This window comes from Ranitomeya imitator, chromosome 7 (assembly GCF_032444005.1).
Source record: "Ranitomeya imitator isolate aRanImi1 chromosome 7, aRanImi1.pri, whole genome shotgun sequence".
Taxonomy (NCBI): Eukaryota; Metazoa; Chordata; class Amphibia; order Anura; family Dendrobatidae; genus Ranitomeya; species Ranitomeya imitator.
This window is the reverse complement of record NC_091288.1, coordinates 5,790,892-5,817,060: the sequence shown is the minus strand read 5'-3', so window position 1 is coordinate 5,817,060 and position 26,169 is coordinate 5,790,892. Positions and strand designations below refer to the sequence as shown.

The window sequence follows — 26,169 nt, the reverse complement described above, 5'->3', positions numbered from 1 at the left end:
CTCCTCTCCCCGGTCCTCACCCTCCTTCTCCTCTCCCCGGTCCTCGCCCTCCCGTCCTCCTCCTCCTCTCCCCGGTCCTCGCCCTCCCGTCCTCCTCCTCCTCTCCCCGGTCCTCGCCCTCCCGTCCTCCTCCTCTCCCCGGTCCTCGCCCTCCCGTCTTCCTCCTCCTCTCCCCGGTCCTCGCCCTCCTTCTCCTCCTCTCCCCGGTCCTCACCCTCCCGTCCTCCTCCTCCTCCTCCTCTCCCCGGTCCTCGCCCTCCCGTCCTCCTCCTCTCCCCGGTCCTCGCCCTCCCGTCCTCCTCCTCTCCCCAGTCTTCGCCCTCCCGTCCTCCTCCGCTCCCCGGTCCTCGCCCTCCTTCTCCTCTCCCCGGTCCTCGCCCTCCCGTCCTCCTCCGCTCCCCGGTCCTCGCCCTCCCGTCCTCCTCCTCTCCCCGGTCCTCGCCCTCCTCCTCTCCCCGGTCCTCGCCCTCCCGTCCTCCTCCTCCTCTCCCCGGTCCTCGCCCTCCCGTCCTCCTCCGCTCCCCGCCCTCCCGTCCTCTTCCTTCTCTCCCCGGTCCTCCCGTCCTCCTCCGCTCCCCGGTCCTCGCCCTCCCGTCCTCCTCCGCTCCCCGCCCTCCCGTCCTCTTCCTTCTCTCCCCGGTCCTCCCGTCCTCCTCCGCTCCCCGGTCCTCGCCCTCCCGTCCTCCTCCGCTCCCCGCCCTCCTCCTCTTCCCGATCCTCGCCCTCCTTCTCCTCCTCTCCCCGGTCCTCACCCTCCCGTCCTCCTCCTCCTCTCCCCGGTCCTCGCCCTCCCGTCCTCCTCCTCCTCCTCTCCCCGGTCCTCGCCCTCCCGTCCTCCTCCTCCTCTCCCCGGTCCTCGCCCTCCCGTCCTCCTCCTCCTCTCCCCGGTCCTCGCCCTCCCGTCCTCCTCCTCTCCCCGGTCCTCACCCTCCCGTCCTCCTCCTCCTCTCCCCGGTCCTCGCCCTCCCGTCCTCCTCCTCTCCCCGGTTCTCGCCCTCCCGTCCTCCTCCTCCTCTCCCCGGTCCTCACCCTCCCGTCCTCTTCCTTCTCTCCCCGGTCCTCGCCCTCCCGTCCTCCTTCTCCTCCTCTCCCCAGTCCTCGCCCTCCCGTCCTCCTCCTCTCCCCGGTCCTCGCCCTCCCGTCCTCCTCCGCTCCCCGGTCCTCGCCCTCCCGTCCTCCTCCTCTCCCCGGTCCTCGCCCTCCCGTCCTCCTCCTCTCCCCGGTCCTCGCCCTCCCGTCCTCCTCCTCTCCCCGGTCCTCGCCCTCCCGTCCTCCTCCTCTCCCCGGTCCTCGCCCTCCCGTCCTCCTCCTCTCCCCGGTCCTCGCCCTCCCGTCCTCCTCCTCCTCTCCCCGGTCCTCGCCCTCCCGTCCTCCTCCTCCTCTCCCCGGTCCTCCCGTCCTCCTCCGCTCCCCGGTCCTCACCCTCCCGTCCTCTTCCTTCTCTCCCCGGTCCTCGCCCTCCCGTCCTCCTTCTCCTCCTCTCCCCGGTCCTCGCCCTCCCGTCCTCCTCCTCTCCCCGGTCCTCGCCCTCCCGTCCTCCTCCTCTCCCCGGTCCTCGCCCTCCCGTCCTCCTCCTCTCCCCGGTCCTCGCCCTCCCGTCCTCCTCCTCTCCCCGGTCCTCGCCCTCCCGTCCTCCTCCGCTCCCCGCCCTCCTCCGCTCCCCCCTCCTCGCCCTCCCGTCCTCCTCCTCTCCCCTGTCTTCGCCCTCCCGTCTTCCTCCGCTCCCCGCCCTCCTTCTCCTCTCCCCGGTCCTCGCCCTCCCGTCCTCCTCCGCTCCCCGGTCCTCGCCCTCCTCCGCTCCCCGGTCCTCGCCCTCCCGTCCTCCTCCTCTCCCCGGTCCTCGCCCTCCCGCCCTCCTCCTCCGCTCCCCGGTCCTCGCCCTCCCGTCCTCCTCCTCCTCCTCTCCCCGGTCCTCGCCCTCCCGTCCTCCTCCTCCTCTCCCCGGTCCTCGCCCTCCCGTCCTCCTCCTCCTCTCCCCGGTCCTCGCCCTCCCGTCCTCCTCCTCCTCTCCCCAGTCCTCGCCCTCCCGTCCTCCTCCTCCTCTCCCCGGTCCTCGCCCTCCCGTCCTCCTCCTCCGCTCCCCGGTCCTCGCCCTCCCGTCCTCCTCCGCTCCCCGGTCCTCGCCCTCCCGTCCTCTTCCTTCTCTCCCCGGTCCTCCCGTCCTCCTCCGCTCCCCGCCCTCCTCCTCTCCCCGGTCCTCGCCCTCCTTCTCCTCCTCTCCCCGGTCCTCGCCCTCCCGTCCTCCTCCTCCTCTCCCCGGTCCTCGCCCTCCCGTCCTCCTCCTCCTCTCCCCGGTCCTCGCCCTCCCGTCCTCCTCCTCCTCTCCCCGGTCCTCGCCCTCCCGTCCTCCTCCTCCTCTCCCCGGTCCTTGCCCTCCCGTCCTCCTCCTCCTCTCCCCGGTCCTCGCCCTCCCGTCCTCCTCCTCCTCTCCCCGGTCCTCCCGTCCTCCTCCGCTCCCCGGTCCTCGCCCTCCCGTCCTCTTCCTTCTCTCCCCGGTCCTCGCCCTCCCGTCCTCCTTCTCCTCCTCTCCCCGGTCTTCGCCCTCCCGTCCTCCTCCGCTCCCCGGTCCTCACCCTCCTTCTCCTCTCCCCGGTCCTCGCCCTCCTTCTCCTCTCCCCGGTCCTCGCCCTCCCGTCCTCCTCCTCCTCTCCCCGGTCCTCCCGTCCTCCTCCGCTCCCCGGTCCTCGCCCTCCCGTCCTCTTCCTTCTCTCCCCGGTCCTCGCCCTCCCGTCCTCCTTCTCCTCCTCTCCCCGGTCTTCGCCCTCCCGTCCTCCTCCTCTCCCCGGTCCTCGCCCTCCCGTCCTCCTCCGCTCCCCGGTCCTCGCCCTCCCGTCCTCCTCCGCTCCCCGGTCCTCGCCCTCCCGTCCTCCTTCTCTCCCCGGTCTTCGCCCTCCCGTCCTCCTCCGCTCCCCGGTCCTCGCCCTCCTCCTCTCCCCGGTCCTCACCCTCCTTCTCCTCTCCCCGGTCCTCGCCCTCCCGTCCTCCTCCTCCTCTCCCCGGTCCTCCCGTCCTCCTCCGCTCCCCGGTCCTCGCCCTCCCGTCCTCCTCCTCCTCTCCCCGGTCCTCCCGTCCTCCTCCGCTCCCCGGTCCTCGCCCTCCCGTCCTCTTCCTCCTCTCCCCGGTCTTCGCCCTCCCGTCCTCCTCCGCTCCCCGGTCCTCGCCCTCCCGTCCTCTTCCTTCTCTCCCCGGTCTTCGCCCTCCCGTCCTCCTCCGCTCCCCGGTCCTCGCCCTCCTCCGCTCCCCGGTCCTCACCCTCCTTCTCCTCTCCCCGGTCCTCGCCCTCCCGTCCTCCTCCTCCTCTCCCCGGTCCTCCCGTCCTCCTCCGCTCCCCGGTCCTCGCCCTCCCGTCCTCTTCCTCCTCTCCCCGGTCTTCGCCCTCCCGTCCTCCTCCGCTCCCCGGTCCTCGCCCTCCCGTCCTCTTCCTTCTCTCCCCGGTCTTCGCCCTCCCGTCCTCCTCCGCTCCCCGGTCCTCGCCCTCCTCCGCTCCCCGGTCCTCACCCTCCTTCTCCTCTCCCCGGTCCTCGCCCTCCCGTCCTCCTCCTCCTCTCCCCGGTCCTCCCGTCCTCCTCCGCTCCCCGGTCCTCGCCCTCCCGTCCTCCTCTCCCCGGTCCTCGCCCTCCCGTCCTCCTCCTCCTCTCCCCGGTCCTCCCGTCCTCCTCCGCTCCCCGGTCCTCGCCCTCCCGTCCTCTTCCTTCTCTCCCCGGTCCTCGCCCTCCCGTCCTCCTCCGCTCCCCGGTCCTCGCCCTCCCGTCCTCCTTCTCTCCCCGGTCTTCGCCCTCCCGTCCTCCTCCGCTCCCCGGTCCTCGCCCTCCCGTCCTCTTCCTTCTCTCCCCGGTCTTCGCCCTCCCGTCCTCCTCCTCTCCCCGGTCCTCACCCTCCTTCTCCTCTCCCCGGTCCTCGCCCTCCCGTCCTCCTCCTCCTCTCCCCGGTCCTCCCGTCCTCCTCCGCTCCCCGGTCCTCGCCCTCCCGTCCTCCTCCTCCTCTCCCCGGTCCTCCCGTCCTCCTCCGCTCCCCGGTCCTCACCCTCCCGTCCTCTTCCTCCTCTCCCCGGTCTTCGCCCTCCCGTCCTCCTCCGCTCCCCGGTCCTCGCCCTCCCGTCCTCCTCCTCCGCTCCCCGGTCCTCACCCTCCCGGCTCGGCAGCCAGCTCTCGCCATCCTCAGACAATGTGACAGCTTCAGCTTCTCTTTCTTGCCGCGCCGGAAGTGTCACCTTGGAAACCAACGACAACCGGAAGCTCCGTAGAGCGGTGCTCAGTGGCGGGAATCGTGTGTTGCCCACGTGACCGGAAGTGTTAGTCCCGTCATCTAGTTTGGTTTGTTTTCACCTCAGGTTAGTGTGCAGGTTGGATGGTGGCCCCGATACTCGCTGCAGGGGCCACAGAAGCGCCGCTCCACAGGGGCCCGGTCCTGGGAGAATTGTGAAGCGATGTGATGAGCTCTATGGCTATTTCTTTCTCTCTGGCCTTCTTGCTCCTATACTGAGGGCCCGCGGGTGAGGGGATTACTGCCCCTAGCAGAAGACGTGAGGAGAAATCGGACAGGGTACATCACTGGGGTCCGAGACCCCCATCATTCAGTACGACACAGAAGAGGCCTCGCCGGACCCCCGCCGTCTCCTGTGGCTGCAGAAGACCCCCAGGGACACAGACCGTCTCCTCCATTAGGACCCCACGTACCGGACCGAGGACCTGGGTGGTCCGGAATCACGTGGCTCAGTAACTTCACACATGGGGGGGTCTGTGGTGTGGACAGGATGGAGGGGAGCGTGTCACCAGAGATGGCTGATATAGCACTGACTGGTGCTGCCCCCCACAGTCACCGGAGACTCCCCCCCACACTGCTGAGACCCCCCACAGTCACCGGAGACTCCCCCCCCCCCCCCCCACAGTCACCGGAGACTCCCCCCCCCGACAGTCACCGGAGACTCCCCCCCCCCCCCCCCCCCACAGTCGCCGGAGACTTCCCCCCCCCCACAGTCACCGGAGACTCCCCCCCCACAGTCACCGGAGACTCCCCCCCCCCCCCCCACAGTCACCGGAGACTCCCCCCCCCCCCCCCCCCCCCAGTCACCGGAGACTCCCCCCACACACAGCGGAGACTCCCACACACACTGGAAGCCCCCCACTCACTGTAGGCCCCACACACACTGGAAGCCCCCCACTCACTGTAGGCCCCACACACACTGGAAGCCCCCCACTCACTGTAGGCCCCACACACACTGGAAGCCCCCCACTCACTAGGCCCCACACACACTGGAAGCCCCCCACTCACTGTAGGCCCCACACACACTGGAAGCCCCCCACTCACTGTAGGCCCCACACACACTGGAAGCCCCCCACTCGCTGTAGGCCCCACACACAGCGGAGACCCCACACACACTGGAAGCCCCCCCCCCCACTCTCTGTAGGCCCCACAAACGCCAAGGCCCGCCTGCCCCCGCTACAATGGACGATCATGTGAGGTGTGCGGGGGGCTTTAGACCATGGTGGATAATATCATCCCCTCGCCATCCTGACACCAGAGATGTTAACCCTCGTACCCGTCCATCCCACAAGGGTCATTCCTGACCTTCCCTCCAGCAGACACATGAGCGGTCGGCGGCGTGACTCCAACGGGGGCGTTGATTGATCTCTGCGGTGAGCTCCAGTGGATGCGATGTCGGCTGCGCGCTATTCCGTTCACTGATTTCCCAATGCTGTCCTTAGGGTCAGGACGTTACTCCACTGTTCAGCCATACGTGCGCCAGTTTTATCGTCTCCTCGTCGTTTCCCTTGTGCCGACTCCTGGTGACGTTGAGACACAGCACCTACCAGTATTTGTGCTCAATTTGCGCCAGAACTCGGCCGCGTTCAGATTGGTGAAGTTCCCGGCTGTTTTATACTGCGAGGCCGCCTCAGTATCAGAGCGGATCACTGATTCCTGGGGCTCCTATGGGAATTTTCCTCTGTGCTGCAGATGCTTCATCTGGAAACCTGTCCTGTGTGCACAGCCACATATGTCTCATTCATACGCTCCATTTTTTCCACAAAGTATTATAGGTTTATAAAATCCTATGGTAGAAATTCCAGATCCCGAGCGCTGCATGCTGGGGGAAAAAAAGCCACAAACCATAAACTCTGAACACTGCAACTTTATTTTAAAAAATAACTTGTTCTAGATTTGAAAGTGACATCAGGCTGCAGCATTTCTGACCGAAAAATGTGAAAAACGCTGCAAAATGCTGAGCGTGAACCAACCTTAGGCTGCATTCAGACATTGCAGCGAAACAGAACATGACCTAAGCAGATGAGTCTTAACATCTCATCTACACCGGGCGGACATTTTTTGGTGGAAATTGAAAAGCATTGCAGATATTAAAATTCGCTCCTCGACGATTCGTAGTGCAGAATTCATTTCACTTATACAGAGGGAGAATCTGCGGAAAATCGCACCCAGTCTGCATGCAATATTAAGAGTTACTGTTGGAAATACACAGGGACAATTAGGGGGCAGAGATTTTTTTACAGAATCTGGCTGCACAATGTGAATAGGCTCAGGCCTTTGTGATCAGTGATTCCTCCTCCTCTGTGATTTCTCCTCCATGGATGGATAACGAGCTCTCGATCTCCGGCGCTCCATTCTGGCGTGTGAGATGCAAGTGACTTCCCTGAGCTCGCAGTCATTTTTCCCCATCTCTATCTGAAGTGCCTGCATCTCGCAGCTCCAAACCCATAAGTGCTTTGTAGACTGGCGGCGGCAGGTGCTGGCCAGGAGAAGCAACCCCGCAGCACAATAACCTGGGAGATGAGAAGCGACATTTCAGCTCCGAAAAAACTCAGTTTTGTTCTGTCAAAGAAAAGAAACATAAAAGAGAAGAAAAAGGAAGGACGACGCTTGCAAGTGGGGAGTCTGCATAGTGGGAAGATGGGTCAGGGGCTAACAGCGAAGGAAGGAAGATGAAAGCTCCAGAGGTCACCGACTGCTACTACAGCGCTGCCTGAGAGGAGGCGCAGCGTGAATAGCAGAGGTGGAAATGATGGCAGCAACTGAAAGGCTATCGGCGTGATATTGACCCCAGCAGACTGAGCCGCTGCATCACAACGGAGGGTTTAATGGGACATCTGACTCCGTGTTCTGTCTGGCCGATTTACACTGTGTTCCAAATTATTATGCAAATGATATTTTTCTCGGATTTTCCTAAATTGTCGGTGCAAATGACAGTCAGTCTAATAAGTCATCACCCGTTAGATTATACATCGAATTTTATTGGAGAAACCTCCCAATGATAACAGTATAATCTCCAAAATAAATAAAAACATACATTGCACTGCTCCAAATTATTAGGCCCAGTAGAATTTCTATACATTTGATATAAAGAATTGAAAAGTCTCATTTGTGGAATTTGCAGCATTAGGAGGTCACATTCACTGAACAAAAAGCTATTCAACTCCAAAACCTCCTAACAGGCCACATTACATGTAACATAGGAGCCTTCTTTGATTTGACATTCACAATTCTTGCCTCCATTGAACTTGTGAGTTTTTGGAGAGTTTCTGCTTGTATTTCTTCCCTCCCAGAGCTGCTGTTTTGATGTGATCGGCCTCCCACCCTCATAGATCTTGTGCTGGATGATTCTCCAAAGGTTCTCTATAGCAGAGGTCCCCAACTCCAGTCCTCAAGGCTCACCAACAGGTCATGTTTTCAGGATTTCCTTTGCATTGCACAGGTGATGCAATTATTACCTGGGCAAAACTAAGGAAATCCTGAAAACATGACATGTTGGTGGGCCTTGAGGACTGGAGTTGGGGACCTCTGCTCTATAGGGTTGAGGTCAGGGGAAGATGGCGTCCGCACCATGAGTTTATCTCCTTTTATGCCCATAGCAGCCAATGACTCAGAGGTTTCTTTGCAGCATGAGATGGGGCATTGTCAGCATGAAGAGGATTTTGCTCCTGGTTTCTGCTTTTAGACCATAGAAGAAAGTTATCAGTCAGAAACTCTACATACTTTGCAGAGGTTATTTTCACACCTTCAGGAACCTTAAAGCGTCCTACCAGCTGTTTCCCCATGATTCCGGCCCAAAACATGACTCCTCCACCTCCTTGCTGACGTCGCAGCCTTGTTGGGACATGGTGGCCTCCACCAACCATCCACTACTCCATCCATTTGGACCATCCAGGGTTGCTCGACACTCATCAGTAAACAAGACTGTTTGGAAATTATTCTTCATGTATGTCTGGGCCCACTGCAACCGTTTCTGCTTGTGAACACTGTTTAAGGGTGGCCAAATAGTAGGTTTATGCACCACAGCAAGCCTTTGCAGGATCCTACACCTTGAGGTTCCAGGGACCCCAGAGGCACCAGCAGCTTCAAATAACTGTTTGCTGCTTTGTAATGGTATTTTGGCAGCTGCTCTCTTAATCCCATTAATTTGTCTGGCAGAAACCTTCCTCATTATGCCTTTATCTGCGTGAACTCTGTCTGTGCTCAGATTCAGCCACAAATCTCTTCACAGTATGATGACCACTCTTAAGGCCCCTTCACATTAAGCGACGCTGCAGCGATACCGACAACGATCCGGATCGCTGCAGCGTCGCTGTTTGGTCGCTGGAGAGCTGTCACACAGACCTCTCTCCAGCGACCAACGATGCCGGTAACCAGGGTAAACATCGGGTAACTAAGCGCAGGGCCGCGCTTAGTAACCCGATGTTTACCCTGGTTACCATGCTAAAAGTAAAAAAAAACACACTAGATACTTACCTACCGCTGTCTGTCCTCCAGCGCTGCGCTCTGCTTCTCTGCACTCCTCCTGTACTGGCTGGGAGCCGGAAAGCAGAGCGGTGACGTCACCGCTCTGCTTTCCGGCTCACAGCCAGTACAGGAGGAGTGCAGAGCACAGCGCCGGGGACAGACAGCGGTAGGTAAGTATGTAGCGTTTGTTTTTTTAACTTTTAGGATGGTAACCAGGGTAAACATCGGGTTACTAAGCGCGGCCCTGCGCTTAGTTACCCGATGTTTACCCTGGTTACCAGTGAAGACATCGCTGGATCGGTGTCACACATGCTGATCCAGCGATGTCAGCAGGAGTCCAGCGACGAAATAAAGTTCTGGACTTTATTCAGCGACCAACGATCTCCCAGCAGGGGCCTGATCGTTGGTCGCTGTCACACATAACGATTTCATTAACGATATCGTTGCTACGTCACAAATAGCAACGATATCGTTAACAATATCGTTATGTGTGAAGGTACCTTTAGGTTTTCGTGGAATATCTAATGTTTTCATACCTTGTCCAAGGCATTGCACTATTTAATGCTTTTCAGCAGCAGAAAGATCCTTTTTAGTTCCCATATTGCTTGAAACTTGTGGCTGCTTAATAATGTGGAACATCATTTTTAAGTAGTTTTCCTTTAATTAGAATCACCAAGAAAACTAATTATCATGTGTTTAAGATTGATTTCAGTGATCCATTGAGCCATGAGACACAATAACATCCACGAGTTTATATGAAAAACAGAGCAATTAAATCTTTGACACTTAAATCCAATTTGCATAATAATTTGGAACACAGTGTATGTACAATTTTGTTAATAAGTTTATAATAATAATCTTTATTTTTATATAGCGCTAACATATTCCGCAGCGCTTTACAGTTTGCACACATTCTCATCGCTGTCCCCGATGGGGCTCACAATCTTAGATCCCTATCAGTATGTCTTTGGAATGTGGGAGGAAACCGGAGAACCTGGAGTAAACCCACGCAACACGGGGAGAACATACAAACTCCTTGCAGTTGTTGTCCTTCGTGGGATTTGAACCCAGGACTCCAGCACTGCAAGGCTGCTGTGCTAACCACTGAGCCACCGTGTTTATAAATATAAATTATATACTCTCCAATCGGCCAGAACATAAAAACTACTGACTGGTGATATAACACTGGTGACAATAGTGCCCATCTGGGATTGATTTATTGGGAGCAAGTGATCAGTATTTTTTTGTAGTTGATGTGTTGGAAGCAGGAAAATTCAGCAAACTTAAGGATCTCAGCAGCTGTAATAAGGGCTAAATAGTGATGCCTCCAAAACGGTGAATCTTGTGGGGAGTTCCTGGTATACAGCAGGTCCTGTGGGGTGTTCCCAGTATGTGCCGGGTCTTGTGGGGTGTTCTTGGTATACAGCAGGTCCTGTGGGCTGTTCCCAATATAAAGCAGGTCTTGTGAGAAGTTCAAAGTATACGCCGTGTCCTGTGGGGTGTTCCCAGTATACATTGTGTCCTGTGGCTGTTCCCAGTATACGCCGTGTCCTGTGGGGTGTTCCCAGTATACGCCGTATCCTGTGGGGTGTTCCCAGTATACATCGTGTCCTGTGGCTGTTCCCAGTATACGCCGTGTCGTGTGGGGTGTTCCCAGTATACGCCGTGTCCTGTGGGGTGTTCCCAGTATACGCCGTGTCCTGTGGGGTGTTCCCAGTATACGCCGTGTCCTGTGGGGTGTTCCCAGTATACGCCGTGTCCTGTGGGGTGTTCCCAGTATACGCCGTGTCCTGTGGGGTGTTCCCAGTATACTCCGTGTCCTGTGGGGTGTTCCCAGTAGACGCCGTGTCCTGTGGGGTGTTCCCAATATACGCCGGGTCCTGTAGGCCGTTCCCAGTATACGCCGGGTTCTGTGGGGTGTTCCCAGTATACGCCGGATCCTGTGGGCTGTTCCCAGTATACGCCGGATCCTGTGGGGGTTCCCAGTATACGCCGGATCCTGTGGGGTGTTCCCAGTATACGCCCGGTCCTGTGGGCTGTTCCCAGTATATGCCGGGTCCTGTGGGGTGTTCCCAGTATACGCCGGATCCTGTGGGGTGTTACCAGTATACGCCGGGTCCTGTGAGCTGTCTGTTCCCAGTATGTTACGATTAGGGTATTCAGAACCACAATGGACCTTGAAGTTCAGAGCACACAAAGTGACCTGACAATAACCAAAAGACATAGGACGAGCTCTGAGACGTGGGATCTCTGCTGACCGCAATCCCTAATCCTATCCAACCACACTAGAAGCAGCCGTGGATTGCGCCTAACGCTCCCTATGCAACTCGGCACAGCCTGAGAAACTAGCTAGGCCTAAGATAGAAAAACAAGCCTACCTTGCCTCAGAGAAATACCCCAAAGGAAAAGGCAGCCCCCCACATATAATGACTGTGAGTAGAGATGAAAATACAAACGCAGAGATGAAATAGATTTAGCAAAGTGAGGCCCAACTTACTGAACAGACCGAAGATAGGAAAGATAACTTTGCGGTCAACACAAAACCCTACAAACAACCACGCAGAGGGGCAAAAAGACCCTCCGCACCGACTAACGGTACGGAGGTGCTCCCTCTGCGTCCCAGAGCTTCCAGCAAGCAAGAAAAACCAATTAAGCAAGCTGGAGAGAAAAAACAGCAAAACAAAAATAACACAAGCAAAACTTAGCTTATGCAGAGCAGACGGCCACAGGAACGATCCAGGAGGAAGCAAGACCAATACTAGAATATTGACTGGAGGCCAGGAGCAAAGCACTAGGTGGAGTTAAATAGAGCAGCACCTAACGACTTCACCACATCACCTGAGGAAGGAAACTCAGAAGCCGCAGTACCACTCGTGACCACAGGAGGGAGCTCTGCCACAGAATTCACAATAGTACCCCCCCTTGAGGAGGGATCACCGAACCCTCACCAGAGCCCCCAGGCCGACCAGGATGAGCCATATAAAAGGCACGAACAAGATCGGCAGCATGGACATCAGAGGCAAAGACCCAGGAATTATCTTCCTGACCATAACCCTTCCACTTAACCAGATACTGGAGTTTCCGTCTCGAAACACGAGAATCCAAAATCTTCTCCACAATATACTCCAACTCCCCCTCCACCAAAACCGGGGCAGGAGGGTCAACAGATGGAACCATAGGTGCCACGTATCTCCGCAACAATGACCTATGGAATACGTTATGGATGGAAAAAGAATCTGGAAGGGTCAAACGAAAAGACACAGGATTAAGAACCTCAGAAATCCTATACGGACCAATGAAACGAGGCTTAAACTTAGGAGAGGAAACCTTCATAGGAACATTTTTTTTTCAGTAAATATATTTATTGAAATTTTAAACAGGAAAAACAATAAAATGAATCATTACAATGTCCAGAACTATACATTACGCCTCTGAGCACACAGCACAAGTGTAGTTGAACAAGGACTCTGGCACATAAAGGGTACATGCTTCTCATCTTGAGAATCACCTCGGGACATGGATACAGGATACAAAACCTGTGAGAAAAGCAATTGTAGAGATAGGAGAAAAAGAAAGTGAAGAAGAGAGAGAAAAAAAAAGGGGGGGGGAAGGGGAAGAAGGGGGGATTAAGGGAGACCCAGCAATGTATACGCCCACGTATTGAGAATTATGAGTATGTACGCAGCCAAGTCAGGAACCCTGTGCTTTCCTTGAAGGATTGCCAGAGGAACCAGGTGCGTCCCTGGACATATGCAGCATCACCATCACCCGCCACCAGCGACTCTAGACGATGTAATCTATCCATTTCAGCTATCCATTCCTCCGTGGAGGGGACCTCAGTGGACCTCCAATGTTGGGGAATAACTGCCCTAGCAGCTATGAGGCAAAATCTCAGGATCCCCTTTTTAACGGAAGCTATCGAACTGGGTATCAGGGACAGTAGTGCCATTTGGGGGGAGGGCTCGTGGCGGACCCCAGTCATCAAATGAAAGGCATCGAAGACTGAGTTCCAGAAGGGTTGCAGGGGACCACCAAACATGAAGCATAGAGCCACATCTCCAGCAGGCGTCCGAGATCTCCGGGTTAATCCTGTGGAGAAGGACGGGACACCTATACCAGCGTATCAGTAATTTATATTTCCTCTCCTGCGCCTGACTGGACATCGTCATCTTATGTGCAAGAGTGAAGATTTTTAGACTATCCGCCTCAGAAAAGGTGATCCCCAGGTCCCTCTCCAAAGCCTCCATAAATCCAAGCGTAGTAGGGGGAAGTGAATTCAAGACCAGGCCATAGAGCACCGAAACCACGTGGGAGGGACCCTCGGTAGGGAGCATCAGGGACTCAAATGGTGTCAGCGCCCCCATCGGCACACTGGAAAGAAAGCTCCGCAATTGCAGAAACTCCAGCCAGGACAGCGGTGTCGTAAGATCAGAACCTCGTAACCCCCGCATGCCGGAGAGCCCCGCAAGCTTATCCTTCACCTGATCCAGTCCCACCCCGTCAAGTCGTGACCAACACAGATACGTAGATCTATTCATTGCTGGGGGAAAGGCCGGATTGTCAAAAAGGGGACTCAGTCTGCTCAATCGGGAGGTCAGGCGTAATTTCACATAGGATCTATCCCAGAACCTCAAAACAATCTGTGAGTGTAGCAAAACTCGACACAGGTGGGCGTCCGGTCCCCCCCAGCCAAGGCAGCCAGTACAAAGAAGAGGGCCATTAAAGTTTCTCCAGGAGCACCCACTGTTTATGAGCATCACCGAACCTCCAGTCGACAATCCTAGAGAGCAAGACTGCCTGATAATAACGTTTAAAATCAGGAAGGCCTACCCCCCTTTAGTCTTGGGTCTCACTAACACTGAGAACCGAGTCCGCGGCTTCTTAGTTCCCCAAATAAAGCTATTGATAGCTGACTGCAGGCGCCTGAAAAAGCAATCCGGAACCTGCACTGGAGCAGTCTGAAAAAGATAGAGGAATCGGGGTAAAATATCCATTTTGACCACTCCCACCCGTCCGAACCAAGATAGCTGAGGTCTGCCATACCGTTTAAGGTCCGAGATAGTTTTCTGCAGGAGCGGGACGTAGTTCAGAGCATATGTTGCGCTAATGTCAGCAGGTATTAAGACTCCTAAATATTTTAAGGCATCGGTCTTCCACTTAAAAGAGAAGGACGCCTGAAGCTGAGAGACTAGATCATCAGGCAGGGAGATATTGAGCGCCTCCGTCTTGGAGTAGTTGACTTTAAAGTTTGAAACCTCCCCGAACCTACGGAACTACAGGAAAAGCCACGGTCGGGTTGGTAATGTACAGCAATAAATCATCCGCATACAGGGATATCTTAAACTCATGTTGGCCAATCCGCAGACCCTCAATATCAGGAGTCTTCCGTAATGCCACTGCCAGATGCTCCATCGCAAGGATATAAAGTAAGGGGGAAAGGGGACAACCCTGACGGGTCCCGTTTCTTATGTCAATGGGCGGGGAAAGAGTACCGTTCACTCTAAGACGGGCCGTAGGCCTATGATACAGAGCAAAAATCCTCTCCAACATGTTAGGTCCCACTCCCAGTTGCTTCAGGGAGGCACGTAGAAAGGTCCAGCCTAGGCGATCAAACGCCTTCTCAGCGTCAATAGATAATAAACATGCTGGTACCTTTCCTGTGCGCATGTACGAGGTCAGAAGCAACGTCTTCACCGTGTTATCCTTGGCCTCCCTGTGCGGCACAAAGCCCACCTGATCACTATGGATGGACCCAGGGAGAATAGGGTTCAGTCTACCAGCTAACACTTTCGCGAACACCTTCACATCCACATTAATGAGGGATATGGGCCTATAGCTTGCACACAATAGGGGATCTTTTCCCGGTTTAGGAATCATGGTGATTGTGGCCATCAGCGTTTGGGGGGCAAAGGGGCAGCTGGCCGAGATGGAGTTAAACAGTTTGGTCATGAAGGGGACCAGGGAATTCGCATATAACTTATAGAAGGCGGCGGAGAATCCGTCAGGACCAGGGCTTTTACCATTAGCCAAAGATTTTATCGTGTCTAAAACCTCCTGTTCCGAGAGAGGACTCTCCAGGGCCTCAGACTCCTCCACCGACATAGGCGGGAGCTCAGTGTCCCGGATGTAGTCGTCCACCCGTGCTTGAAACTCGGAAGGGGACATATCAGACAGCGGGCCACTTAAATTGTAGAGAGAGTCATAATATGCTCTGAATGAGTCCACAATCTCCTCAGGAAAATGGACCAGTTCACTCGTAGCAGACCTCATGGTAGGGATATAAGTGGTGGGAGCACGGGGGTGCAAAAACCTCGCTAGAGCTCTCCCGGGTTTATCAGAGTACTTATACAGAACTTTATGAAAGCGGTCCCTCTGTCGTGCTAACGTTGTGTCCAACAAGGCACTCAACTCACAGCGTGCCCGGAGGAGATCAGCCAGCACCCCAGCATCTCTAGTCCGTTTATGATCCAACTCCAGAGTTTGGATACGAGTCAACAAACCCACAATGTTAGTCTCCCTCTCTCTCTTCAGTCGGGCCCCCTGTTGTATAAATACTCCCCGTATTACTCCCTTCAGAGCCTCCCATTGGTATGGGATGGCCGTGGGGTCATGCTTGTGAAAATCTAGAAAGTCTGAGATTGCTGTTCGCACGGCCGCCTGACATGTTAGATCTCCAAGGAGACCAGGGTTTAAGGACCAGGCTCATTCTCTCGGAGAAAGGCTTGGCAGCCGAAGGGAGAGCAAAACTGGGGCATGGTCTGACCACAACATCGTGTCAATGTCAGACTTTGGGTCAAGAGACAGGAGCCCGTGGCTGATCAAAAAATAATCCAATCTACTATAGGAATTATGTACTGTGGAGAAGTAGGTATAATCTCGGGTAGTGGGGTGTAGTAACCTCCAAACATCCACCAACCTTGAGTCCGTCAGGGCCCGCCGCAGTCTCTCCAGCTGTGAGAGGGACACCGCTGACCTGCCCGAAGAGGAATCCACAGCGCGGTCCAACACCATATTGAAGTCCCCTCCCATAACCACATAGCCTTCCGCAAAGGCCGAGAGGTCCCGTAGGTACTTTCTGCACGCTCGGACCTGGTCTTGATTGGGGAGATAAATGTTAGCTATGGTGAACAAATCATGGGCAATTTTGAGCTTTAAAAACACATATCGACCATTAGAATCCGCTTTAGAGGCAACTACCTGAGCCTGTAAAGACTTGTGCAATGCAATGCTGACACCTTTAGACTTGGAGTCAGAGTTACTGCCATGGAACCACTGTGTGTAGTATTTATGGTTAAGCTTAGGTATTCTGTCTGCTCGGAAATGTGTCTCCTGCAGCAGAAGTATGTCAACCCGTTTCTTATGCATGCCGTATAAAACCTTTGATCGCTTTTCAGGGACATTAAACCCCCTGACATTAAGCGAGCAGAGTTGTAGAGACGCCATAGGAACTATCGGGCCTGCGGGTGGTACAATCGGGTCGGAAAGGAGTAGGAGGGGTGGAAAGTGGGGAAAAATAGAAACAGAGAAAGTAAAGCACCAAGGAAAGAGAGTAGTTCAGCCGGAAGACAGGGTTCCGAACAGAAAAAAATAAAAGAGAAAAACCAAGAAGCCACTAGGCCTCAAGGGTACAGGACAATATCAGAGAAGTAGTGTCAGAGACACACCCTAGTGGGGAGGTGATTGAGCAGAGAGCAACCAGCCGAGCCCCTGCAGCAAAAAAGAAAAAAAAAAAAAACCAACTCTACCCAGTAGGCCCATGACCTTGGTAACATAAACATTGTTAATGAACATAACAGCGGATCATGGGCCAAGTACATTTGTCGAAATGAGCAGAGTCATAACAAGCCCCCGAAGGGGTATCATCAAAAGTCACATTTCAGGAGAAAGAGCAGCGTTAGCCAACATAAAATAACATTAACACATTAATTCGGTAGTGCAACAGTTGAGCACAGTACATGAGTCAATTGATGTAGGTGGACATTCATAAATAGTGCAAAATGAACCATGTTAGGAACCCCGCTCAGGAGTCCCAGGTAGAATCAAATAGGAATATCACTGCTACAAAACATGTGGCTCCAATCCATCCACAATTAACAGGCTAAAGCAAAGTCACGACCAAGCCCCCCGTGGGAGCCTGGCAACATGGAGGGACAATGTAGGCGGCAAGAAAGCAAAAAGAGAAAAGGGGCAATAATGATCATAAGGTCTGAATTAGGTGATCAAGTGTCATCAGCATGAGTAACGGAGGCAGGTCTACGGCGGGAGCCCCGTTTCCTCTTTCCCAGCGACCCGGTGTGGGGGCCTCCAGCACGGCGTGGGCCCCATAGGTCAGACGCAGTAAGGCGAGGCCAGTCTTCCAGTGTGACAATGGGTAAGCCCAGTGCAGCGGTGAAGTTCTGCAGATCTGACGGGGATCTCAAAATTATCAATCCTTTATCACTGCGTACTTGTAATTGAAATGGGTAACCCCAACTGTAGGGGATCTTATTTTCCCGCAGCACCTCCAGGAGGGGGCGCAGTGCCCTCCGTTTAGCCAGGGTGAAGCGTGAGAGGTCAGACAAGAGAAGGACATCAGACCCATTAAAGTCAATAGCATCGTGGTCCCTCGCCTTACACATGATGTCATCCTTAGTTTGGAAGTAGTGAATCCTGCAGATGACGTCCCTCGGCTTAGATGTATCTGGGTTCTTTGGGCCTAGCGAGCGGTGGGCTCTGTCAATTTCAATGTGTTCAGTGGGTGACCTCCCTAAGAGAGAATTGAAAATGCCATGGAGGGCCGAGGTGAGGTCACGTGGGGCTACGGACTCAGGGATCCCACGGAGCCTGATATTATTCCTCCGGTTCCTGTTCTCAGAGTCCTCCAGCATATCTAGGACCACATTGAAAGTCTCTGAGTGTAGGTCAAGAAGCTGCTGCTGACTCTGCAATTGTGAGGAAAGCGACTCCACTTTAGCTTCTAATGCAGAGACAGTGGTGGTAAGGTGGGACACGTCTTCCTTAAGGGACCCCACTTCACTCCTGCACACTGCCTCCAGACGCTGTATATAGCCCTCCATGTCAGCCTTTGTAGGGAAGGCACTCAGCTGCGCTCTCAGCTCAGAGGCAGTTATATAGTCATCAGAGGCCAGGGACCTAACAGGAGCCTGTGTGTGGAGGCCATGAGATGCAGTGATGGTGGGCACAATGTCCTTTGGCACTAGACTGGGAGAGGCCCCTCTCTCATGCCTCCCTGGTGGTAGTAGTGGGGGGCCCATTTCACTTTCCTGAGCCTGATAAGGGTGCAGTATAGGGGGAGACAGGTCCCCAGCCTGTGACACAGTCTGTCCAGGGTTGGAGGGGCAGGTCACAGCTCTCACCTCTCCCTTGCTCTGTGCTGGGCTCCCTCCTGTCAGCTTCTGTGGTGAGCGGCTGGTCCCTGGTGCAGCAATCACTCGTCCTCTCTCCTGTGCCTTCTCTGCTGTGGCCCCATTCTTCTGAGTGCCTGCATTTCCAGGTGGAGAGCTCCTGTGTGGGTGCTGCTGCAAGGAGGAGGAAGCACCTCCCCCCTCCACCATGGCTGAAGGAGCTGCTCTCTTTCCCGCCCTCCCAGACACCGACATGTACCTGGTGATACTGGAGCCTGCAGGACCTGCTGTGAGCTCCCTGGGTGCCTGGGAGCGGAGCCCGACCTTGCTCTTCAACATGGGTGGGTGAGTGGAGCTGATGGTGGCTATATTATTGCTGCAGAGGTCTCAGGCACGCTGGAGCTCAGGAGAGATGTGTGCTCACAGCTCCATGCCCAAGCCACACCCCACCTTCATAGGAACATGACGAGATGACAACCAAACCAAATCCCCAACACGAAGTTGGGAACCCACACAGCGTCTGCGATTAGCGAAACGTTGAGCCTTCTCCTGGGACAAGGTCAAATTGTCCACTACATGAGTCCAAATCTGCTGTAACCTGTCCACCACCGTATCCACACCAGGACAGTCCGAAGACTCAACCTGCCCTGAAGAGAAACGAGGATGGAACCCAGAGTTGCAGAAAAACGGCGAAACCAAGGTAGCCGAGCTGGCCCGATTATTAAGGGCGAACTCAGCCAAAGGCAAGAAGGACACCCAATCATCCTGATCAGCAGAAACAAAGCATCTCAGATATGTTTCCAAGGTCTGATTGGTTCGTTCGGTCTGGCCATTAGTCTTAGGATGGAAAGCCGAGGAAAAAGACAAATCAATGCCCATCCTAGCACAAAAAGCTCGCCAAAACCTCGAAACAAACTGGGAACCTCTGTCAGAAACGATGTTCTCTGGAATGCCATGTAAACGAACCACATGCTGGAAGAACAATGGCACCAAATCAGAGGAGGAAGGTAATTTAGACAAAGGTACCAAATGGATCATCTTAGAGAAGCGATCACAAACCACCCAAATGACCGACATTTTTTGAGAGACGGGGAGATCCGAAATAAAATCCATAGAGATATGTGTCCAAGGCCTCTTCGGGACCGGCAAGGGCAAAAGCAACCCACTGGCTCGAGAACAGCAGGGCTTAGCCCGAGCACAAATCCCACAGGACTGCACAAAAGAACGCACATCCCGCGACAGAGACGGCCACCAAAAGGATCTAGCCACTAAATCTCTGGTACCAAAGATTCCAGGATGACCAGCCAACACCGAACAATGAACCTCAGAGATAACTTTATTCGTCCACCTATCAGGGACAAACAGTTTCTCCGCTGGGCAACGATCAGGTTTATTAGCCTGAAATTTTTGCAGCACCCGCCGCAAATCAGGGGACATGGCAGACAAAATTACTCCCTCTTTGAGAATACCCGCCGGCTCAGACAAACCCGGAGAGTCGGGCACAAAACTCCTAGACAGGGCATCCGCCTTCACATTTTTAGAGCCCGGAAGGTACGAAACCACAAAGTCAAAACGGGAGAAAAACAGCGACCAACGAGCCTGTCTAGGATTCAACCGCTTGGCAGACTCGAGATAAGTCAAGTTCTTGTGATCAGTCAAGACCACCACGTGATGCTCAGCTCCTTCAAGCCAATGACGCCACTCTTCGAATGCCCACTTCATGGCCAGCAACTCTCGGTTGCCAACATCATAATTTCGCTCAGCAGGCGAAAACTTCCTGGAAAAGAAGGCGCATGGTTTCATCACCGAGCAATCAGAACTTCTCTGCGACAAAACAGCCCCCGCTCCAATTTCAGAAGCATCAACCTCGACCTGGAACGGAAGCGAAACATCTGGTTGACACAACACAGTGGCAGAAGAAAAACGACGCTTTAACTCTTGAAAAGCTTCCACAGCAGCAGAAGAGCAATTGACCACATCAGCACCCTTCTTGGTCAAATCGGTCAATGGTTTAGCAATACTAGAAAAATTACAGATGAAGCGACAATAAAAATTAGCAAAGCCCAGGAACTTTTGCAGACTCTTCAGAGATGTCGGCTGAGTCCAATCATAGATGGCCTGGACCTTAACAGGGTCCATCTCGATAGTAGAAGGGGAAAAAATGAACCCCAAAAATGAAACCTTCTGAACACCAGAGACACTTTGATCCCTTCACAAACAAAGAATTAGCACGCAGGACCTGGAACATCATTCTGACCTGCTTCACATGAGACTCCCAATCATCCGAGAAGACCAAAATATCATCCAAGTATACAATCAGGAATTTATCCAGGTACTCTCGGAAGATGTCATGCATAAAGGACTGAAACACCGATGGAGCATTGGCAAGTCCGAAAGGCATAACTAGGTACTCAAAATGGCCCTCGGGCGTATTAAATGCAGTTTTCCATTCATCGCCCCGCTTAATACGCACAAGATTATACGCACCACGAAGATCTATCTTGGTGAACCAACTAGCCCCCTTGATCCGAGCAAACAAATCAGATAGCAGCGGCAAGGGGTACTGAAATTTGACCGTGATTTTATTTAGAAGGCGGTAATCTATACAAGGTCTCAGCGAACCATCCTTCTTGGCCACAAAAAAGAACCCCGCTCCCAATGGCGACGATGACGGGCGAATATGACCCTTCTCCAAGGACTCCTTCACGTAACTCCGCATAGCAGCGTGCTCAGGTACAGATAAATTAAACAGTCGACCTTTAGGAAACTTACTACCAGGAATCAAATCGATAGCACAATCACAATCCCTATGCGGAGGTAGGGCATTGGACTTGGGCTCATCAAATACATCCCGGTAATCAGACAAGAACTCTGGGACCTCAGAAGGGGTGGATGACGAAATAGACAGAAATGGGACATCACCATGTACCCCCTGACAACCCCAGCTGGACACAGACATTGATTTCCAATCTAATACTGGGTTATGGACTTGTAGCCATGGCAACCCCAACACGACCACATCATGCAGATTATGCAACACCAGAAAGCGAATATCCTCCTGATGTGCAGGAGCCATGCACATGGTCAGCTGGGTCCAGTACTGAGGCTTATTCTTGGCCAAAGGCGTAGCATCAATTCTTCTCAATGGAATAGGACACTGCAAGGGCTCCAAGAAAAACCCACAACGCCTAGCATACTCCAAGTTCATCAAATTCAGGGCAGCGCCTGAATCCACAAATGCCATGACAGAATAAGATGACAAGGGTAACCAAGGAAAGAAAAGATCATGTCCACAAAAACGGGAGCACCTCAAACAATTACCAAAAAAGTACAAAGTTTTTATTGAGGAAATATAACAATAATCATAATACATCACACAAGAAAACAAGACTAAAAACATTTAAAAATGCAAATGCACAAAACAAACGTGCACAACAGACATTTCCTAATATAGGGAAAATGACTAACCACATCCCCTTCCCCTCCCAAGCATAGAGATAGGTATATACAGCGTGATGGCCTATGAGTTAGCCGTATAGCAATACATATAATACAAATAGTCTCTATAAGATACTAATAGTCTCTATAAAGTGCTCTAGTATCCCCACTATCAAAAATACAGTGCATGCCTATATATAAACTTGCTGATATCACAGTACCATATGGTCCTACGGAAAATCAAAGCCAATGAACAAATAATAATGACAGACATACAACAATCAATGCCTCAGAATAAGATGACAAAGAGCAGATCAAAGTAACGGACAAAAGAAATTTTGACTGTACCGTACCAATGGTGGCAGACCTAGCGAACCGCTTAGTGCGCTTAGGACAATCGGAGATAGCATGAGTGGAATCACCACAGTAGAAACACAGCCCATTCTGACGTCTGTGTTCTTGCCGTTCAACTCTGGTCAAAGTCCTATCGCACTGCATAGGCTCAGGTTTATGCTCGGATAATACCGCCAAATGGTGCACAGATTTACGCTCACGCAAGCGTCGACCGATCTGAATGGCCAAAGACATAGACTCATTCAGACCAGCAGGCATGGGAAATCCCACCATGACATCCTTAAGGGCTTCAGAGAGACCCTTTCTGAAAATAGCTGCCAGCGCACCTTCATTGAGTGAGCACGGACCACTTTCTAAACTTCTGACAATAAATCTCTATCTCATCCTGACCCTGACACAGAGCCAGCAAATTTTTCTCTGCCTGATCCACCGGATTAGGTTCATCGTACAGCAATCCGAGCGGCAGGAAAAACGCATTAATATTACATAATGCAGGATCTCCTGGCGCAAGGGAAAATGCCCAGTCCTGAGGGTCGCCACGCAAAAAAGAAATAACGATCCTAACTTGTTGAACTGGGTCACCAGAGGAGCGAGGTTTCAAAGCCAGAAACAGTTTACAATTATTTTTGAAACTCAGAAATTTTGCTCTATCTCCAGAAAACAAATCAGGAATAGGAATTCTTGGTTCTAACATAGAATTCTGAACCACAAAGTCTTGACTATTTTGTACTCTTTTAGTGAGATGATCCACACATGAAGACAGACCTTTAATGTCCATCACTACACCTGTGTTCTGAACCACCCAAATGTCTAGGGGAAAAAAAAGGCAAAACACAGTGCAAAGAAAAAAAAAATGGTCTCAGAACTTCTTTTTTCCCTCTATTGAGAAGCATTAGTACTTTGGGCCTCCAGTACTGTTATGATTAGGTAATTCAGAACCACAATGGACCTTGAAGTTCAGAGCACACAAAGTGACCTGACAATAACCAAAAGACATAGGACGAGCTCTGAGACGTGGAAACTCTGCTGACCGCAATCCCTAATCCTATCCAACCACACTAGAAGCAGCCGTGGATTGCGCCTAACGCTCCCTATGCAACTCGGCACAGCCTGAGAAACTAGCTAGGCCTAAGATAGAAAAACAAGCCTACCTTGCCTCAGAGAAATACCCCAAAGGAAAAGGCAGCCCCCCACATATAATGACTGTGAGTAGAGATGAAAATACAAACGCAGAGATGAAATAGATTTAGCAAAGTGAGGCCCAACTTACTGAACAGACCGAAGATAGGAAAGATAACTTTGCGGTCAACACAAAACCCTACAAACAACCACACAGAGGGGCAAAAAGACCCTCCGCACCGACTAACGGTACGGAGGTGCTCCCTCTGCGTCCCAGAGCTTCCAGCAAGCAAGAAAAACCAATTAAGCAAGCTGGACAGAAAAAATAGCAAAACAAAAATAACACAAGCAAAACTTAGCTTATGCAGAGCAGACGGCCACAGGAACGATCCAGGAGGAAGCAAGACCAATACTAGAACATTGACTGGAGGCCAGGAGCAAAGCACTAGGTGGAGTTAAATAGAGCAGCACCTAACGACTTCACCACATCACCTGAGGAAGGAAACTCAGAAGCCGCAGTACCACTCGTGACCACAGGAGGGAGCTCTGCCACAGAATTCACAACACAGTATATGCCGGGTCCTGTGAGTTGTTCCCAGTATACGCCAGATCCTGTGGGCTGTTCCCAATATATGCCGGGTCCAGTGGGCTGTTCCCAGTATACGCCGGATCCTGTGGGCTGTTCCCAGTATACGCCGGATCCTGTGGGCTGTTCCCAGTATACGCCGGATCCTGTGGGCTGTTCCCAGTATACGCCGGATCCTGTGGGCTGTTCCCAGTATACCCCGGATCCTGTGGGCTGTTCCCAGTATATGCCGGGTCCTGTGGGTTGTTCCCAGTATACGCCGGGTCCTGTGGGCTGTTCCCAATATACGCCGGGTCCTGTGGGCTGTTCCCAGTATACGCCGGATCCTGTGGGCTGTTCCCAGTATACGCTGGGTTCTGTGGGGTGTTCCCAGTATATGTTGGGTCCTGTGGGCTGTTCCCAGTATACGCCGGATCCTGTGGGCTGTTCCCAGTATACGCTGGGTTCTGTGGGGTGTTCCCAGTATACGCCGGGTCCTGTGTGCTGTTCCCAATATACGCCAGGTCCAGTGGCTGTTCCCAGTATACGCCAGATCCTGTGGGCTGTTCCCAGTATACCCTGGGACCTGTGGGCTGTTCCCAGTATACGCCGGATCCTGTGGGCTGTTCCCAGTATACGCCGGATCCTGTGGGCTGTTCCCAATATATGCCGGGTCCTGTGAGGTGTTCCCAGTATACGCCGGATCCTGTGGGCTGTTCCCAGTATACGCCGGATCCTGTGGGCTGTTCCCAATATACGCCGGGTCCTGTGGGCTGTTCCCAGTATACGCCGGATCCCGTGGGCTGTTCCCAGTATTTGCCGGATCCTGTGGGCTGTTCCCAGTATATGCCGGGTCCTGTGGGCTGTTCCCAATATATGCTGGGTCCTGTTGGCTGTTCCCAGTATACGCCGGATCCTGTGGGCTGTTCCCAGTATTCGCCGGATCCTGTGGGCTGTTCCCAGTATACGCCAGATCCTGTGGGCTGTTCCCAATATATGCCGGGTCCTGTGGGCTGTTCCCAGTATACGCCGGATCCTGTGGGCTGTTCCCAGTATTCGCCGGATCCTGTGGGCTGTTCCCAGTATATGCCGGATCCTGTGGGCTGTTCCCAATATATGCCGGGTCCTGTGAGGTGTTCCCAGTATACGCCGGATCCTGTGGGCTGTTCCCAGTATACGCCGTATCCTGTGGGCTGTTCCCAATATATGCCGGGTCCTGTGGGCTGTTCCCAGTATATGCCGGATCCTGTGGGATGTTCCCAGTATACGCCGGATCCTGTGGGCTGTTCCCAGTATATGCCGGGTCCTGTGGGTTGTTCCCAGTATACGCCGGGTCCTGTGGGCTGTTCCCAATATACACCGGGTCCTGTGGGCTGTTCCCAGTATACGCCGGATCCTGTGGGCTGTTCCCAGTATACGCTGGGTTCTGTGGGGTGTTCCCAGTATACGTTGGGTCCTGTGGGCTGTTCCCAGTATACGCCGGATCCTGTGGGCTGTTCCCAGTATACGCTGGGTTCTGTGGGGTGTTCCCAGTATACGCCGGGTCCTGTGTGCTGTTCCCAATATACGCCGGGTCCTGTGGCTGTTCCCAGTATACGCCAGATCCTGTGGGCTGTTCCCAGTATACCCTGGGTCCTGTGGGCTGTTCCCAGTATACGCCGGATCCTGTGGGCTGTTCCCAGTATACGCCGGATCCTGTGGGCTGTTCCCAGTATATGCCGGGTCCTGTGGGTTGTTCCCAGTATACGCCGGGTCCTGTGGGCTGTTCCCAATATACGCCGGGTCCTGGGGGCTGTTCACAGTATACGCCGGATCCTGTGGGCTGTTCCCAGTATACGCTGGGTTCTGTGGGGTGTTCCCAGTATACGTTGGGTCCTGTGGGCTGTTCCCAGTATACGCCGGATCCTGTGGGCTGTTCCCAGTATACGCTGGGTTCTGTGGGGTGTTCCCAGTATACGCCGGGTCCTGTGTGCTGTTCCCAATATACGCCGGGTCCTGTGGCTGTTCCCAGTATACGCCAGATCCTGTGGGCTGTTCCCAGTATACCCTGGGTCCTGTGGGCTGTTCCCAGTATACGCCGGATCCTGTGGGCTGTTCCCAGTATACGCTGGATCCTGTGGGCTGTTCCCAATATACGCCGGGTCCTGTGAGGTGTTCCCAGTATATGCCGGATCCTGTGGGCTGTTCCCAGTATACGCTGGATCCTGTGGGCTGTTCCCAATATATGCCGGGTCCTGTGAGGTGTTCCCAGTATACGCCGGATCCTGTGGGCTGTTCCCAGTATACGCCGGATCCTGTGGGCTGTTCCCAATATACGCCGGGTCCTGTGGGCTGTTCCCAGTATACGCCGGATCCCGTGGGCTGTTCCCAGTATTCGCCGGATCCTGTGGGCTGTTCCCAGTATTCGCCGGATCCTGTGGGCTGTTCCCAGTATACGCCAGATCCTGTGGGCTGTTCCCAATATATGCCGGGTCCTGTAATAATAATAATAATAATAATTTTATTTATATAGCGCCAACATATTCCGCAGCGCTTTACAAATTATAGAGGGGACTTGTACAGACAATAAACATTACAGCATAACAGAAATACAGTTCAAAACAGATACCAGGAGGAGTG

General features: G+C 53.8%; 1 protein-coding gene across 3 annotated transcripts in view; it reads right to left on the bottom strand.

Moving 5' to 3' along the window:
* CCDC14 (coiled-coil domain containing 14) overlaps positions 1-4,239 on the bottom strand; it is a 37,953-nt gene extending 33,714 nt beyond the window's left edge. For 2 of the 3 annotated variants that reach the window (XM_069732597.1, XM_069732599.1), the window contains exon 1: positions 4,126-4,239. In XM_069732597.1, the coding sequence (XP_069588698.1) occupies positions 4,126-4,155 (30 nt within the window). In that variant the 5' untranslated portion in view covers positions 4,156-4,239. The remainder of the gene's footprint in view (positions 1-4,125) is intronic. The other variant, XM_069732598.1, reaches the window with a different exon arrangement.
* Between the last annotated feature and the right edge of the window lie 21,930 nt (positions 4,240-26,169).